This window comes from Dendrobates tinctorius, unplaced genomic scaffold (genome assembly GCF_039654945.1).
Source record: "Dendrobates tinctorius isolate UK_male_01 unplaced genomic scaffold, ASM3965494v1 ptg000134l, whole genome shotgun sequence".
Lineage (NCBI taxonomy): Eukaryota > Metazoa > Chordata > Amphibia > Anura > Dendrobatidae > Dendrobates > Dendrobates tinctorius.
This window is the reverse complement of record NW_027361802.1, coordinates 19,570,810-19,588,681: the sequence shown is the minus strand read 5'-3', so window position 1 is coordinate 19,588,681 and position 17,872 is coordinate 19,570,810. Positions and strand designations below refer to the sequence as shown.

The window sequence follows — 17,872 nt, the reverse complement described above, 5'->3', positions numbered from 1 at the left end:
ATGTCATGTTCGGGGGCCTGGAACAGAGGAAGCGTAGAGTCTTCCCATTAAATCAGAAAATCCAGGATCTGATCCACAGAAAGTGGAAAAAAACGGATAAGAGAGGGTCGCTACCACCAGCCCTCAAACGCAGATATCCCTACGACGATCCGGCAGTGAATACTTGGGACAAGGCCCCCAAATTAGATGCAGCCATTGCGAAGGCATCGAAAAGATCCTCGCTACCCTTTGAGGACATGGGATCCCTTAAAGATCCCCTAGACAGGAGGGCAGATACCTTCCTTAAGAATACCTGGGAAATGGCTGCTGGGTCCTTAAGACCAGCAGTGGCATCAACATGCACGGCCAGGTCCATGATGGTCTGGTTGGACCAGTTGGAGTCACAATTAAAACAGGGTACATCGAGGCAAACAATTCTTGGGGCCCTACCAACAATCCAAGAGGGAGCAGCATTCTTAGCAGATGCCTCAGCGGATGCAGTAAGAATGGCCGCCAGGGCAGCAGGTCTTTCTAATGCGGCTCGTAGAGCCCTGTGGCTGAAGTGCTGGCAAGGGGACATTCAGTCCAGGGCGAAGCTCTGTTCTATTCTGTGTGAGGGTGAATATTTGTTCGGCGCAGCCCTGGACGAACTGCTTGAGAAAGCTGGGGACGACAAGAAAAAATTCCCAAATCTCTGGTCTGCGTCCTACCGACGTCCATTTGGTAGAAGGAGATTCGGTTAGGGGAGAAGGCGCAATTCTTCGCCTATTAGAGACCGTCCCAGATGGGAAGATAGAAGGAGAAGAGGTACGGGCTACATGTTCAGACGCTCGTCGAGAGATCAAAAGAGACCGAATCAATGACTAGTAATTCCCGTGGGGGGTAGACTGTCATCCTTCCTCCCGGCATGGTTACAGATTACAAATAGTGACTGGGTGCGCAAGGTAATATCCACCGGGCTTAGATTGGAGTTTACCCAGGTCCCGCGGGATACCTTTAAAGCAACTCCTTTAAGATCTTCACCCCTTGAACAAGCAGCCTTAGAAGCGGAGGTCTTAAGCCTTTGCCAGAAAAACGTCCTGATAGAGGTTCCAGATTCTGAGAGAGGAAGAGGGTTCTACTCTCCCTTATTCCTGATCCAAAAACCTGATAAGACATTTAGGACGATTATTAATCTACGTTTCCTTAATAAGTTTTTGGTTAATCGTACTTTTAAGATGGAGTCCATCAATACAACAATAAAAATATTGTTTAAAGGGTGTTTTATGGCAGTCATAGATTTGAAAGATGCGTACTATCATGTACCTATCCATGCAGATTTCCAGCAGTACCTGAGAGTGGCAGTTTCAGTAGACGGCACAGTCCGTCATTATCAGTATAGAGCCCTTCCCTTTGGTCTCTCAGCAGCGCCCCGGGTATTTACAAAAATAGTGGCCGAGGTTATGGCTCATTTACGGGAAGTGGACATCTTAATTGTTCCATAGTTAGATGATTTTTTGATTGTGGGGAAATCAGTGGGCCATTGTATATCCCAGATAGAAAGAGCTAAATCAAGGTTAGAAAACCTCGGGTGGATATTAAACTATGAAAAATCCCGACTCCAGCCCTTAAAGATACAGAAGTTTCTAGGCTTACTATTAAATTCATAAACTCAGCAGTGTCTATTACCATTGGATTAATTGCAAAAGATACAGCAGCAGGTTCTTCGGGCGATTGATAATCCTTCTATGACCCTCAGACAGGCCATGTCCCTGTTAGGCTCTCTAACCTCATGCATCCCAGCAGTCAGGTGGGCACAATTCCATACTAGAGCCCTTCAGAAGGACGTCCTGGTTTATAGCAGGGCCTTGGAAGGCTCCTTACAGGGTCGAGTGTTGCTAAGCCCCTCAGCTGTTACGTCGCTTAGATGGTGGCTCGATGACAAGAACCTAGCCTCAGGGGTGCCCTGGGTAACGCAGATAACCCGTATTATAACCACAGACGCTAGTCCCTTCGGTGGGGGGGCCCATATGGGGAACATAGTGGTACAGGGACATTGGGATTCTGATGCTGAGATCTCATCCAACCAGAGAGAGCTATTGGCGATAGAGCGGGCAGTCAAAAAACTCATTATGTACCTACAGGGCCATCACGTGAGGATACTCTCGGACAACCAGGTAGCGGTAGCATATGTCAACCACCAAGGTGGAACCCGCTCCGACGCCCTGATGCGGATAACAGAACGTCTCCTTCAGATAGCAGAGGAAAGTTTTCTATCTTTAACAGCCCTCCACATCAAAGGAAAAGACAACGTGAAGGCAGACTTTCTAAGCCGCAAGGCTCTAAAGCAAGGAGAATGGGCTTTGAACAGGGATATTTACCACCAGATTGTCAGCAGATGGGGTCAGCCAGAGGTAGACCTCTTTGCCACCAGAGAAAACAGAAAAGAAAAATCGTTCTTCTCTCTGAATCCCAGGGAAAATCCACTGGCAGTGGATGCCCTCCTGATAAGATGGAACTTTTCTCTGGCATACGCCTTCCCACCATTAAATCTTCTACCTCTGGTAGTGAGGAAGATCAGGGAAGATCGGGCAAGAGTCATATTAATTGCCCCCTTTTGGCCCAGGAGGACCTGGTTCGCATGGTTGAGGACCATGTCGGTATGCGATCCCTGGGTACTGCCAAACCTTCCGGATCTCCTCTACCAGGGGCCAGTCAGCCACCCGCAAGTAGCGGGACTCCATTTGACGGCGTGGTGTTTGAGAGGACACTATTAAAGGATAGAGGGTTCTCCAAGAATTTAATTGATACCCTCCTAAAAAGCAGAAAACTGACTACCACTAACATTTATGCTAGGACCTGGAAGCGATTCCTGTCCACCTTTCAGTTTGATGTCAGAGACGGAATTCCCACGAAACATATTCTGGAGTTTCTCCAGAGGGGTCTCGAATTGGGTCTCGCCACAAGTACATTAAAAGTACAGGTTTCAGCCTTAGGAGCCTTGTTTGCATGTGATATTGCCAATAACTATTGGGTAGCAAGGTTCATCAAAGCAGCGGCTAGATCGAGACCCATACACAAAGACAGATGTGTGCCTTGGGACTTAAACTTAGTCCTTACAGCCATGACAGAGAGTCCGTTTGAACCTTTGGATTCTGCCTCATTAAAGATTATATCTCTTAAGGCAGCATTTCTAGTAGCGATAACATCCGCACGTAGAGTGAGCGACATACAGGCACTTTCCAGATTGCCCCCTTACACAGAGTTCTTACAGGATAGAGTAATCCTGAGGCCAGATCCAGCATACCTTCCCAAGGTAGCATCACAATTTCACAGGACACAAGAGATAGTTCTGCCTTCCTTCCTCCCTAATCCGACCAACCCTAAGGAGCAAAAACTTCAGGCATTAGATATTAGGAGATGCTTACTTAAATATTTAGCAGCCACGGATCCTTGGAAGAAGGAGAATGCATTATTCCTATCCTTCCAAGGTCCCAGGAAAGGTTGTAGGGTATCGAAACGCACATTAGCAAGGTGGATTAGGGAGGCTATCTCTCTTGCCTACACAGCAGGTGGAGGTCCGGCTCCGCAGAACCTGAGGGCGCATTCCACTCGTGCCATGGCATCATCTTGGGCAGAAAGATCTGGAGTGTCAATTTTTCAGATATGTAAGGCGGCCACCTGGTCATCTCCTTCCACCTTTTTTAACCACTGCCGGTTAGACATAGGTGCCTCCTCAGATCTCACCTTTGGGCTAAGGGTGCTGCAGGCTGTAGTCCCTCCCTAAGTTAGTTTACATCTCTGTAATTCTCTCGTGGTGCTGTCATGGGAGTCCGAATAAAGTATTAAGTTACTTACCGGTAACGGTATTTTTCGGAAGCCCATGACAGCACCCTTAGTTCCCTCCCTTGTTCACATATAGGGGTGCACTCCTTTAGAAGATTGTCCACAGTTTACTGTATGTGGGAGATGGTATAAAATATTTCTGGTAAATAGGGTAGATAGGTTGTATATATTATATGTTGTTTACTAACCATGGTAGCCTCTCAAGCTCTGTAATCCAACTGATGCGTGGGAGAGGTGCCGCCCTTTTGTATCTGTAGATTTCCTGTTCCTAAAGGGCGGATCCCCTCTCTCGTGGTGCTGTCATGGGCTTCCGAAAAATACCGTTACCGGTACGTAACTTAATACTTTTGATCGCCCGTTATTGCATTTTAATGCAATGTCTTGGCGACCAAAAAAACTTAATTCTGGCGTTTTTAATTTTTTTTCTTGCTCCGCCGTTTAGCGATCGGGTTAATGCTTTATTTTTATTGATAGATCGTTCGATTCTGAACGCAGCGATACCTAATATGTGTATGTTGGATTTTTTTTTACTGTTTTATTTTGATTGGGGCGAAAGGGGGGTGATTTGAACTTTAAGGTTTTTTTTAATTTCTTTTTATTTTTAAACTTTTTTTTCTTTTACTTTTGGCATGCTTCAATAGCTTCCATAGGAGGCTAGAAGTATGTGCAACCCGATCGGCTCTGCTACATATGGGCGATGAGCAGATTGCCCATTTGTAGCAGATTTACTGCTGTGCTTTCAGCGCCGACCACTGGGTGGCGCTGAAAGCCATATGCCTGGAACAACCATAGAGGTCTCATAGAGACCTCTGGTTGTCCAGGCAACATGACGCCGACCCCCGATCACGTGACGGGGGTCATCGATGAGGTCATTTCCAGCCCGGCGGCCGGAAATGCTATTTAAATGCCTGCTGTCAGCTTTGACAGCGGGATTTAACTAGTTAATAGGCGCGGGCGAACGGCGATTCCGCTCGCGCCTATTGCGGGCACATGTCAGCTGTTCATAACATGTCCCGGCTTTGATGCGGGCTCAGCGCCGGAGCCCTCATCAAAGCAGGGGAGATGTCTGATGACATACTGTGCACGCCATTGGACATTAAGGGGTTAAAGACAGCTGTCTTACATAGTCACCTTTTATAAAAGACTTCTGTCCACAGACTCAGTCAGTCAGACTCTAACCTCAACAACATGGGCAAGACCAAAGAGCTTTATAAGGATGTAAGGAACAAGAGCATAGACCTGCACAAGGCTGGATGGGGCTACGAAATCATACGTAGGGCGCTGGGTGAGAAGGAGATAACTGTTGGTGCAATAGTAAGAAAATGGAAGAAATACAAAATGACTGTCAATCGACATCGATCTGGGTTACCATGCAAAATCTCACCTCGTGGGGTATCCTTGATTATGAGTAAGGTGAGAGATCAGCCTAAAACTACACGGAGGGGGAAATTGTTAATGATCTCAAGGCATCTAGGACCACAGTCACCAAGAAAACCGTTGGTAACAAATTACATCGTAAAGGTTTAAAATCCTGCAGTGTCCGCAAGGTCCCCCTGCTCAAGAAGGCACATGTGCAGGCCTGTCTGAAGTTTGCCAATGATCATCTGGATGATTCTGTGAGTGATTGGGAGAAGGTGCTGTTATCAGATTGGCAAAAATTGCGCTCTTTGGCATTAACTCAACTCACCGTGTTTGGAGGAAGAGCAATGCTGCCTATGACCCAAAGAACACCATCCCCACTGTCAAGCTTGGAGGTGGAAACATTATGTTTTGGGAGTGTTTCTCTGCTAAGGGCACAGGACTACTTCACCGCATCAATGGGAGAATGGATGGAGCCAAGTACCGTAAAATCCTGAGTGACAATCTCCTTCCCTCCACCAGGACATTAAAAATAGGTCATGGCTGGGTCTTCCAGCAAGACAATGACCCAAAACATACAGTCAAGGCAACAAATGAGTGGCTCAAAAAGAAGCACATTAAGGTCATGGAGCGGCCTAGCCTGTCTCCAGACCTTAATCCCATAGAAAACTTATAGTTGAAGCTCCGAGTTGCCAAGTGACAGCCTCAAAATCTTAATGATTTAGAGATGATCTGCAAAGAGGAGAGGCCCAAAATTCCTCCTGACATGTGCGAAAACCTCACCATCAACCGCGAAAATGTCTGACTGCTGTGCTTGCCAAAAAGGTTTTTGCTACCAAGTATGAAGTCTTGATTGCAGAGGGATTAAAAATGTATTTCTTACTGCACAATGCAAATAAATGTATATAATTTATACAATGTGATTTTCTTGATTTTATTTTTGATATTCTATCTCTCAATGTTAGAATTAACCTACCCATAAAATTATAGACTGTTCATGTCTTTGTCAGTGGGCAAACTTACAAAATCAGCAAGGGATCAAATACTTATTTCCCCCTCTTCTGTAGTTCCTACTACTGCATTTTCATGGTCGTTGACCTTTAAATGCTAAATTTGCTTGAAACAAATAAAAAAAAAAAAAATACAAATTAATGTATTTTGGCTTTTTAATTTGTACTTCGGCGTTTGTAACAACCTTTTACCAAATCGAGTGCCTGAGAAATCTTATACTGCACGCTTGTTTAGTGCGATTTTCTGCTTATATTACCTAAGTGACTGTTTACATTGTATGTTAGACAATCTGCAGGATTAGGAGACCCATATTGTAATCTGTACATTTGTAGAAATGGATAGTTACATCACTCTTGCATTTGCCAGATTTAAACTGACCTGATGACCTGATGCCAGTGGTAGATAAACTGTTCTTCTGCACAAATAAGATATCCTATGTCTGGCCTTATTTCTGCCTCTTCGCTTCTGCAGGTGATTACAGTTGATGGTTGTTCCCAGAGCACCAAGATGAGCTCAGAACCGGCAGAGTGCAGCAGCCTGGAGAAAGAAGACGAGGAACCGAGCAAGAACAGGCTCTCAGTATCCAGTTTTAATCAGCTAAGTATGTGACCACCTGCTGCTGACAAAACAATAAGATCCTGTCCTAATATACATTAATCTCCCCAAGTAAGAAGCAGAGATACGAAGGCTCCTTACTTGTTCTCCATGTACTTGGGCAAAATCAATTTCTTCAAAACAACAAGATTAAAGTCTTTGGACTTTGAAGTGGGGGCAAAATGCACAAAGTACTTTAATACCACAACCTACATTTTACTGAACAGACCAATCACCATTAGGAAAGAAAATGACTATCTAATATTGATAAAAAGTGCAATTTTTTCCAGCAATAGACTAACTTACTTACCGGCTGTGCCTAGGACTGCACTCATGAGCATGTCTGATATCGCAGCTCCGCTGCAATGCCGGACGCAACAGTAGTTAACCATGGTGCTGTTTCTAGAAGACAGAAGTCATGTTTTCTAATCCCATACAACCACCTTACCATCACAAGGCAGTTGTCGTTCAATGCAGCACCCATAGCACCCGGTGCATGTGCAGTGCATAGATGAATCAGAGGTTACTGCACCTCCTTACACGACACATGGTCACCTTCATCTGCTCACTGCACAAGCACAGACGATTCCTCACTGCTTGTGAATACAGGACCACCTGTGGGACCTATCACAGGTAGACTACTTTTTATGACTTTTTTTTTTATGCTGCCAGAGAATTTTTGGAAAGGGTCCTGTAAAACATTAATGGTCTTATTGAGACATCAGTATTTTTCACATATACATAAAAAATGCCACCGGTATCATCAATGTTTTGGAACCGTGGGTCATCAGTGCTTGGTCCATGTGTCATCAGTATTTTCTCCTTCGTCTCATTGGGGGACACAGAGACTGTGGGTGTGTGCTTCTGCCGTCTGGAGGCTGACACTAAGTATACAAAAAAAGAGTTAGCTCCTCCTCCGCCGCATACACCCTCGCCCCCAGACCGGGCGTAACTCAGTTTTTTGCTTAGTGTCTGATGGAGGCACACGCAGTCTGGAGCTCCAGACTGATTTTTTTTTTTTTTTTTTCTTCTTTTCTATGAAGATAAGACAGGGGCGACGGATCCTATAGAGAGGGTCCGATCTCCCCAAATCATCAACGGGCGACCACGTGTGAGTAACCCTCCACGTGTTTCTCTCCCGCACCGAGGGACACATCTGGGACTTTTCCCCAGACAACCATTTTTCTTTTTTATTTTGTAAAGAGGCGGCAACGCATCCTGATAAGAGGATTTGGTTTCCCCATAACCTCAACGGGCGAGCACGTGTGAGCGACCCTCCACGTTGTTCCTCTCCTGCAACGCGATTCATTGAGGCCCCTTCCACCCCTAGGTAGTGAGACCAGGGGTTGAGTTGGAGGCGCAGGTGAGCCGAGGGATCGATGATTCGTCCCGATACCAGAAGCCTCCCCCTCCCTGCCCGGGGATGGAGTTGAGAGCACCCCAAGAGAGCCCCCACGGCGGAAGGCCCTGCTCACCTTTGATAAATGGGGAGGTCCGCCTCTCTCCCGGAGCGCACCGCAAGTACCCAGTGCTGCCCCCGGCGAGTAACGCCGCATGCCCCTTCTACCGGAGTGCGGCCGGAAGCCCCACCGGCGGCCGCGGCCCCCGCTGCATGAGGAAGTCCGTGGGTATCGCGCGAGGCTCCGCCCGCCGACTTCCGGTGGTAGCCGGAAGACCCGCCCACTGACTTCCGGTACGGCTCAGCCCAGGGGGTGGAGAGCGGCGGGCGCACACAGTACCGGAGCGGAAACTCCCGACCCCCCTCCCCCCTCGCATTTCCGCGGTCGTTCAACAGGAGTGGAACGTTACCTGTGGGTGAGTGCAACCCCGTTTCGAGAGCCGCACTGGTACTCAGGGAAGGGGTTACCCTCCGCCTCCTTCTACCCTACCTTCAAGCTTGGGCAATATGTCTGGCAAAGGGAAAGCTCACTCTTTCCTATACGCTGTTTGCGTTTCCTGTGGGGTCAGGCTGCCAAAGGCGCAGGCGGGTAAATTTTGTGAAGCCTGCGAGTCGGAGCGCGCCCAGGAGCCCCCCACTGTTTCAGAGCCCAGGGGTCAGGACCCCCCGGAATGGGCGGTATCTTTATCGCATTCTATGTTGTCCCTTACAAGGGCAATTGAATCCCTTCGAGGCCCGGGCAGGGACAAGGATGGTGGTCTGCCAGCGGAAGACAGCTCGTCCACGTCTCAGGACCCTCCGACCGTTAGAGGCCGCTCCAGTTCCAGACAAGCTCATGGCAAAAGAGCTCGTTCCCCGTCGGCCGGGCCCTCCGGGGCTTCGGCGGCGGGTATTAGGGCATCTCGTTCCCCGTCGCTGAGCTCAGGGAGCGATCAGGATGAGGGCGAGGAGGAGGAGGCCTGGAATCTAGAAAGCCTGGGGTACCAAGACTCGGTGGACAGCCTCATTGAGGCAGTCAACCAGACATTAGAGATCGAGGACGATGTGTCCACGGCCTCAGGTCACAAGGTCTCCTTCAAGAAAACCAGGCGACCGCATAGAAGGTTTGCCACGCATCCGGAGTTCGAGGATCTAGTCCAGAAACATAGAGAACACCCGGATAAGCGTTTTGCAATGCAAAAAGCGCTGCAAGCAAAGTATCCGTTTCCTCCTGAGCTCCATAAAGGATGGGTGGAGTCGCCAGTAGTGGACCCACCGGTATCACGTTTAGCATCAAGGTCGCTATTGTCGATACCCAGTGTTTCTTCCATCAAGGACCCAACTGATCGCCTCATAGAGGGGCTTGCCCGCTCAGTGTATGAGGCAGCAGGGTCGGCTCTGGCCCCCTCCTTTGCGGCAACTTGGGTGGCTAAGGCCATGGTTTCATGGGCGGACGCTCTGCATAAGGCCCTCCAAGACAGGGATCTGCCCGCGGAGGTCTTGGAAGTTGCAAATCAGAAATCAGGAGCGAGTGATTATCTCATCAGCGCCTCACTGGACGCGGCCGAGTGTTCGGCTGCGGCAGCAGCAAATGCGATCGCCATTAGGCGAGCATTATGGCTGAGGTTGTGGAAAGCGGATTCTATCTCTAAAAAATCCTTAACCTCATTGCCTTTTCAGGGCAATCGGTTGTTCGGTGAGAAACTTGATAAGCTTATCTCAGAAGCCACAGGGGGGAGAAGTAGTTTCCTCCCGCAGCAGAGGAGTTGCCCGGCATTCAGGCAAGCGCAGAGGCGTTTTCGGCCTTTTCGTAGCCCCTGGGGGGGGACTTCGGCCAGGGCATCCTCCTCCGCAAACGATGGCCAGAGTAGGGAAAGGCAAACCTCTTACAGGGCCAATCCGCTGGGTAGAGGCCGAGGCCGTTTGCCCAGAGCGAGGGGGGCCAGATCCCAAAAGCCTCCAGCAAAATGACTCGAGGCGCTTCGTACCTACGGACGACAGAGTGGGCGGACGCCTACTAGGGTTCAGCCACGTTTGGGTCGCAGTGGCACGCGACGCTTGGGTGGCGGAATTGATATCGTCCGGGTACAAGATAGAGTTTGTCGGACTCCCGCCACAGCGATTCTTCCGTTCCCGACTTTCCGGGACAGAATCGCAGGCGGAAGATTTGTTACAGGCCATAATGATGCTACAGCGCAAAGGGGTCATTGTCCCAGTGCCGCAATGCGAAGAGACGCAGGGTTTTTACTCCAACCTGTTTTCGGTCCCCAAAAAAGACGGGACTGTGAGGCCGGTACTGGATCTAAAGATCCTGAACAAATTCATCAGGGTCAGGCGGTTCCGGATGGAGTCCCTCCGCTCGGTCATTGCAGCCATGGATCCAGGGGAATTCCTGGCCTCGATCGATGTGCAGGATGCATATCTACACATTCCGATATTTCCTCCACACCAGAGGTTCCTGCGTTTTGCGATCGGAGGGCGACATTTCCAATTTGTGGCTCTGCCCTTCGGTTTGGCCACTGCCCCCAGAGTCTTTACAAAGATAATGGCGGTGGTTATGGCCATCCTGCATGCACGGGGCATAACGGTACTACCGTACCTGGACGACCTTTTGGTAAAGGGACCGTCGTTTCAGGCGTGCCAGGGGAATGTCAGTATCACACTGGATACCCTGGCCCGTCTAGGCTGGTTGATCAATCGAAACAAGTCGTCCTTGGTTCCAGCCCAGAGAATCGTATTCCTAGGCATGGTTTTCGACACCTCCCGGGGGCTGGTGATCCTCCCTCAGGACAAGGCGCGAAGGATCAAGCAGGGGGTACGGAACCTTCTACAGCCGGGCACCAGATCCATCCGGTACGGCATGAGTGTGTTGGGCAGAATGGTGGCGGCGATGGAGGCAATCCCGTTTGCCCAGTTCCATCTCCGTCCGCTTCAGCATGCGCTCTTGTCAGCATGGGACCGGGGGCTGCTGTCTCTCAGTCATCAGTGCAAGTTGCCTCCGCCGATCCGGCGATCACTCCGATGGTGGACTCGCGACTCGTCTCTGGTCCAGGGGAAACCTTTTCCCCCGGAACAGTGGTTGGTGGTGACGACCGATGCAAGCCTGCATGGTTGGGGAGCAGTTTTCCAGAGTCACACAGCCCAGGGGCGGTGGTCCATTCGGGAGATAATTCTCCCGATCAACATTCTGGAGATACGGGCAATACGATTGGCCCTGCAACATTTTCAGCGGTTGCTGAGACACCGGCCGGTGCGCATTCAGTCGGACAATGCTACAGCAGTAGCATATGTCAACCATCAAGGGGGCACGCGCAGCCAGGCAGCCATGCGCGAGGTTGGGCTGGTACTGCGTTGGGCAGAGAAGAACCACGTGGTAATTTCAGCGGTGCACATTCCGGGAGTCGAAAACTGGGCGGCAGATTTTCTCAGCCGACAGGGGGTCACGGCAGGGGAATGGTCCCTGCATCCCGAGGTTTTTCAACAGATCTGCCAACGGTGGGGGACACCAGACGTGGACCTTATGGCATCCAGAGAGAACGCCAAAGTACAAAGGTTTGTCGCTCGATCCCTCGACCCGCAGGCAATCGCAGCAGACGCTCTGGTGCTTCCGTGGAGCCAGTTTCGTCTCCCGTACTTGTTTCCCCCGCTGCCTCTGCTTCCAAGGGTCATCAGAAAAATAAGGAGAGAGAAGGTTCCAGCAATTCTGGTGGCCCCAGACTGGCCCCGGCGGGCCTGGTATGCAGATCTGGTTCAACTAGTGGTGGACGTACCTTGGCGTCTCCCAGATCGGCCGGACTTACTGTCCCAGGGGCCGATCTGCCATCCGAACTTAGGGGCCCTGTGTTTGACGGTGTAGCCATTGAATCTTGGCTGTTAACACAGGCAGGATTCAGGCGCGATGTGGCGGCCACGATGGTGAGTGCCCGAAAGCCTTCCTCGGCGAGAGTATATCACCGGACTTGGGAAGTTTTTTTCCGTTGGTGTAGGGATCGCGGAGTGGCTCCTCTGGTTTTTTCGATCCCCAACATACTGGCTTTTCTGCAGGCAGGGCTGGACGCAGGATTGGCTCCGAGTTCGCTCAGAACACAAATCTCGGCCCTGTCAGTGCTTTTCCAACGAAAGGTCGCTTCCGTCTGGCAGGTTAGGACGTTTATGCAGGGGGTCGCACATTTAGTACCCCCCTATAAGGCGCCGACGGAATCATGGGACCTGAACTTGGTGCTCAGGGCCCTTCAGGAGGCTCCTTTCGAACCATTGCAAGAAGTCTCCTTACCTTACCTGTCCAGAAAGGTCGTTTTTCTGGTTGCTATAACGTCTATTAGGCGGGTTTCGGAATTGGCGGCCTTATCTTGTAAACCGCCGTTCCTAACCTTTTAAAAAGATAAGGTAGTTTTAAGGCCAGCTCCTCCCTTCTTGCCGAAGGTTGTGTCTGCGTTCCATATCAACGAAGACATTGTCTTACCCTCGTTTTGCCCGGCACCGGTGCACAGGGTAGAAAAGGCATTGCACACCCTGGATCTGGTAAGAGCCCTTAGGAGGTATGTGACAAGGACAGCACCATTCCGCCAGACAGAATCTCTATTCGTGGTTCCAGAAGGGCGGCGGAAGGGGCTCGCTGCGTCCAAAGCGACTTTGGCCAGATGGGTTCGCCTGACGGTCCAAGAATCTTATCAAATCAGTGGCACGCCGGTTCCGGCAGGGATCAAGGCACACTCGGCTCGAGCAGTGGGTGCCTCATGGGCACTGCGACACCAGGCTTCAGCGGAGCAGGTGTGCAAAGCAGCTACCTGGTCCAGTTTGCATACGTTTGTCAAACATTATAACGTACATACCCAGGCATCCTCGGATGCAAGCCTGGGAAGAAAGATTCTCCAGGCAGCAGTTGCGCACCTCTAATCAGGGGCGCAAATTAGCATGGATTGGGTGAGCTAAGATCCCGCCCAGAGGACTGCTTTACAACGTCTCACAGTCTCTGTGTCCCCCAATGAGACGAAGGAGAAACATGAATTTTTGTGAGTACTCACCGTAAAATCCTTTTCTCCGAGACGCTCATTGGGGGACACAGCACCCACCCTATTAGCCAGTTGGCATTTACTTATTTTGAGTTATACAAATCCTTGTGTAAGGTTTAGGGTGGCCCCTTTTTCAGACGTATAATTTCTTGCCTGAGTTTAAGGCGCGTTCTCCTACTGCTTATGCACTAAACTGAGTTACGCCCGGTCTGGGGGCGAGGGTGTATGCGGCGGAGGAGGAGCTAACTCTTTTTTTGTATACTTAGTGTCAGCCTCCAGATGGCAGAAGCACACACCCACAGTCTCTGTGTCCCCCAATGAGCGTCTCGGAGAAAAGGATTTTACGGTGAGTACTTACAAAAATCCATGTTTTTTCATCATACATCAGTGTATTGGATCCACGGGTTATCAGTGGTTGGTCCGTGTGTCATCTGTGTTTTTTCCCTTTATACATCAGTGTATAGATAAAAAAATGGCAAAGCTTCTCCTAGCCTTTCCAACGTTAAGCATGGTCAAAACACTGATGTTATCCATGCTCTGTACATGTTTTTGATGGACCCATAAAATTGTATTGTCACTTTTCATCTGTGCTGCTGAAAAAAATGGACGTCTCCATGAGTTTTTCATGGATATACAGTCCGTGAAAAAATATGGACATGTGAATAGCCCCATAGATTATAACAGATATAGTGTTGTATCTGTGAAAAACATGGATACAATACTCATGTGCAACATGGACATCTGAATAAAGCCTAAAGAAAAGATTGGACAAAACTGATACTGTTATGTCTAGTGCATAGAGAGACCCCCCTGTACCATGCACCACTCCCACAGACTCTACTGAACATTGGGTATCAATTTTACGTGGAGTGTCTGAGTGACCGACATCCTGATTATATGGTGACCCCAAACCTCATTACTGGCCATCCAAATTTAGTAGACCCAGTATGAATACTTTGTTCATCTAGTGTTTTTTATGTCTAGTGGATTCAAATACAATATCTGTAGCGTCTAGTCGTGTTCCATATATTATTGTGGTGTATATACTTTTAGCCAATTAATCTATGGTATCTATTGGTCACTTATCTATCCAGCTTCTCATCACTGGAACCTGAAAAAATCCAACCATAGCACAAAAGTATACGTTGTACATCATGTACCTGCTAAAAAGATAACTCTACTCTAATATCCCCTTCCTTATATCTTGTACCATTTCTTAGTTGGGAAAGCAGGGCCAACGTATCATTTTAATTTCCTGTCTCGTGTGGACATTTATGTGAATGTAGATGGAGACACACAGCTGGTTCTTACTTTACTTTTTGACCAGGATTGGAACACATGACTTACGTTCGGCAGCAACTAAAGGCTCAAGAAATTGGAAGAAATCTACTACAGACCAATGAATACTTAAGGCATTCCCGAGAGGTGAGTGCAGAAGAGGAAATGCTTGTAGAGTTACATTCACACATCCGTGCCTATTTTTACATCCATGTAAAACTACTGTTTTTCTCTCATGTGTCATCCATGTTCTATCCATTGTCAGGTAGCGCTCTCATTCGGGTAGTGGATTCTCGCTTGGCAGGCCAATAATCACATCCGGCACAGATTTTCCATAAAACCATATCAGTCCCTGCGGTTTATTATGCAGCATAAACCGTGGCCAATAACATACAGTTCATATCACCAGCATAGCGTCCATTACAGAGTTTCCCTCTGTTAAGCCTGTGGTCACACAGGGTCTCAATGTCCAGTACTCAGGCTCTTCAGCCTCACAGACTTCTCACCCCGTCAGGGTTTACCTCATGGCTGCTACAGCTCACTGCAGACGTTCCTTTCCTTCTTCTGGGAACTCTCAGATGCTGGCAGACATTCCACACAGCCACTTCTCATGCTGTGTGCCAGGAGTCACATCTCCTAGCGGGACCTTCCACACTGGACCAACCAGGTCCCTACATTCACCCCATGTGACCTACCCTGGCCACCATATATGGTCCTTAGCCACGCCCACTGGGTCACATGGCTATGACCTCATAACAGGTCTTTCACACACTCAGTCTTTTACTATAGTGTACTAAACACACCCCCTGGGTGGGTTTGTAGGTAACTAGGTCCACCCGTCTCCCTAGTTACCTGTAGACTTCTCCCTGACACATTGACACAGCACCTCGCAGTATCACTGCTGCACAACACACGCATCAGTCTCCATCTCAAGGCCACCCACCTTGAGATACATAACGGTCCTTCCATATTCTGCCACTCATCCTCATCCTCTTTTGGGACATCCACGCAGCGCCCCCTAGTGGACACAGTGGTCATTACACCACACCATATTTTTCTCATCTGTTTTTGTTCACTGAAGCATTTAGACTTTCTGAAATTTCTTTTATCTATTGACTCTTAACCATTGTTCTAAGTCAATTGTTAAAAATGAATAAAAAGCGGATGGAACTGCGAAGTACAAAGTACGTCTTTATTGTGTCATCCGTTTTACACAAGTCCTTATAGACTTTAACCTCTTCACCTTGAAACCTGTTTTCACCTTCCTGACCAGGCCAGTTTTTACAGTTTTGACCACTGTCACTTTATGATGTCATAACTCTAGATATTGATCAGAGCGCTGCGGACACAGGAAGAGCACGAATGCTCTGTGCAGGACGCTGCGCACACTAAAAATCGCAAAAAAGTGCGCTAAAAATTCCATTGGGAGGGGAGGTGGTGGGGTGTACTGGAACAGGGATGGGGGGAACTGGGACAGGGATAGGGGAGTTGCTGCTGCCACTGCTTTGATCACTGATGAGTCACACAACAGACAGCACACAGCAGAGCACAGATCACAGGAGGATCTCAACAGAGAAGGACACTGACGTTGCGAGGAATCTCTAAAGTGTGGAGCCTGCTAGCGATGCAACCTACTTACCTTACTACGATAGTAGAGGTATTGATCATCACCTGGGAAACATGCGGGCTGTTTTTCAGCCATCATCAGCCTCTAACAGTTGCAAGTGAAGTAGAGCTGCGTCTGTGCCTGTTAACCTGTCAAAGGCTACTATCAGTATAAGGGGTGATCATATTGGTGTAACCTGTGCAACCGCATGGGGCCCATTTCTGCCTCCATAACATGTGCATTGTGAGGTGGTATAGTATTGGACTGCAAAAAGACCATATGTCGTTCCTGTTCTTTGTGTGTCCACCAGTGGTCAGACGTATGTACCAGCATTATTTCCATCCTGGCCGGGAACATGCTGTCCTAATTTCTCATTGCCCCCACGACTCTCCGACAGGTTGCCATGAAAGACAGGGTTCTACTGAAGAGCCCCAAGTCTGTTATGACAGTGTTCTGTTGAAATCCTCTGGATGGATTTAAAAAAAGGCTGTGGTTTTTGCTATACACTGCAATAGCATATACTATAAGCCGTGGGTTGATCTTGGGTTCAAGTCCCTAACTTGTGACATACGCAAGTCTTCGTTTTTGTCAATTTATTTAAAAAAAACAAAACAGTTTTCTACAAGTATATCCACTATTGTACTGACCTGGAAAATCATATTGCCAGGTTATTTTTTTTTACGGCATAAGGAAGTGTGAAATTGTATTTTTTTTTCCCCAATTTCACTGCAGTTGGAATTTTTTCTGTTTTTTTTTTTTTTAGTACATCACATGGTAAACAGGATCATAACATTCAAAATTACAGTCTGTCCTTCTACAAGAAGAAGACACCCCTAATAAGGTTTTTTTTCGACTGAAAAATAAAGTTCTGGCTTTTGTAAGAAGGGGAGGAAAAGCAAAAAATAACACATATTAAAAAAAAAAAAAATCGAACATAAGAGGATAGATTTGTTGATGAGTTTATGTGCGACTTTTTATGCACCTTCCATAATAATTGATAACTATTCAGAGCATTATATAATTTGTAGAAAGCTGAAAGTGTTTTCTACTGGTTAATGGAGCATTGGATATTTTTCGCCAGCCTGCATAACAACTTCTGATCTTTTTTAGGAGCTACACAATAGCACCGCTCAGCTGAAAAGGAGTTCGTTGTAAGTACATGAATCCAGATAAATGAGTGACTGTGATTCTTTAGATTTCCCTTCTGTTTTACTAGAGCGGTAGTATTTGGATTAGCCACTTGAAGAACATTATGAGGACGCAGCCTCCACACTTTGACAATGTACGAAGCCTCTTATACAATCATCCATCGCCCAATGCACTAAACACGTTCATTCATTGACCAATGCAGGAGATCAGTGTTTAAAATGATGTAATAAGCCTGAATGTGGCAGAGATTAACAGGGGGTTGTTATGTAAGGAAATGACGTGACCAAGAGGAGTCATTAATTGATTTTTTAAATCTAACTCGAGAAAATGAACCGGCAATATATTTGAGTCTTTTAGTTTTTATGAAATACAGGTGGTAGAGTGATAGGGGCTCTTTTAGATTTAACTGGTTAAATTGTCAAAACATGTATATTTAGATATTATTTTTTCTTTTTTAGTAATATTTTAAGAGTAACCGCCATTTTCTAAATCCATAATGGACTTGAAAATAAGCAACTTTGTAATATATCTTATAAGAGAAATCTGCTTCTTTCTCCTCCTGGATTGATCTATTTATGAGTAAAATCTGTGTTCAAGGTATACACATTTTCCAGTTACTGAGATTGGAGATGACAACTGGTGCTCTTAAAATTCTTTGGAGAGGAGGAGCTAAAGACAGTC

General features: G+C 47.8%; 1 protein-coding gene across 1 annotated transcript in view; it reads left to right on the top strand.

The window, feature by feature from the left end:
* TRPM6 (transient receptor potential cation channel subfamily M member 6) overlaps positions 1-17,872 on the top strand; it is a 278,440-nt gene that overhangs the window by 157,383 nt on the left and 103,185 nt on the right. Inside the window, exons 28-30 of the mRNA XM_073543757.1 lie at positions 6,646-6,775; positions 14,486-14,583; positions 17,153-17,193. Coding sequence (XP_073399858.1) covers positions 6,646-6,775; positions 14,486-14,583; positions 17,153-17,193 — 269 coding nt within the window. The remainder of the gene's footprint in view (positions 1-6,645; positions 6,776-14,485; positions 14,584-17,152; positions 17,194-17,872) is intronic.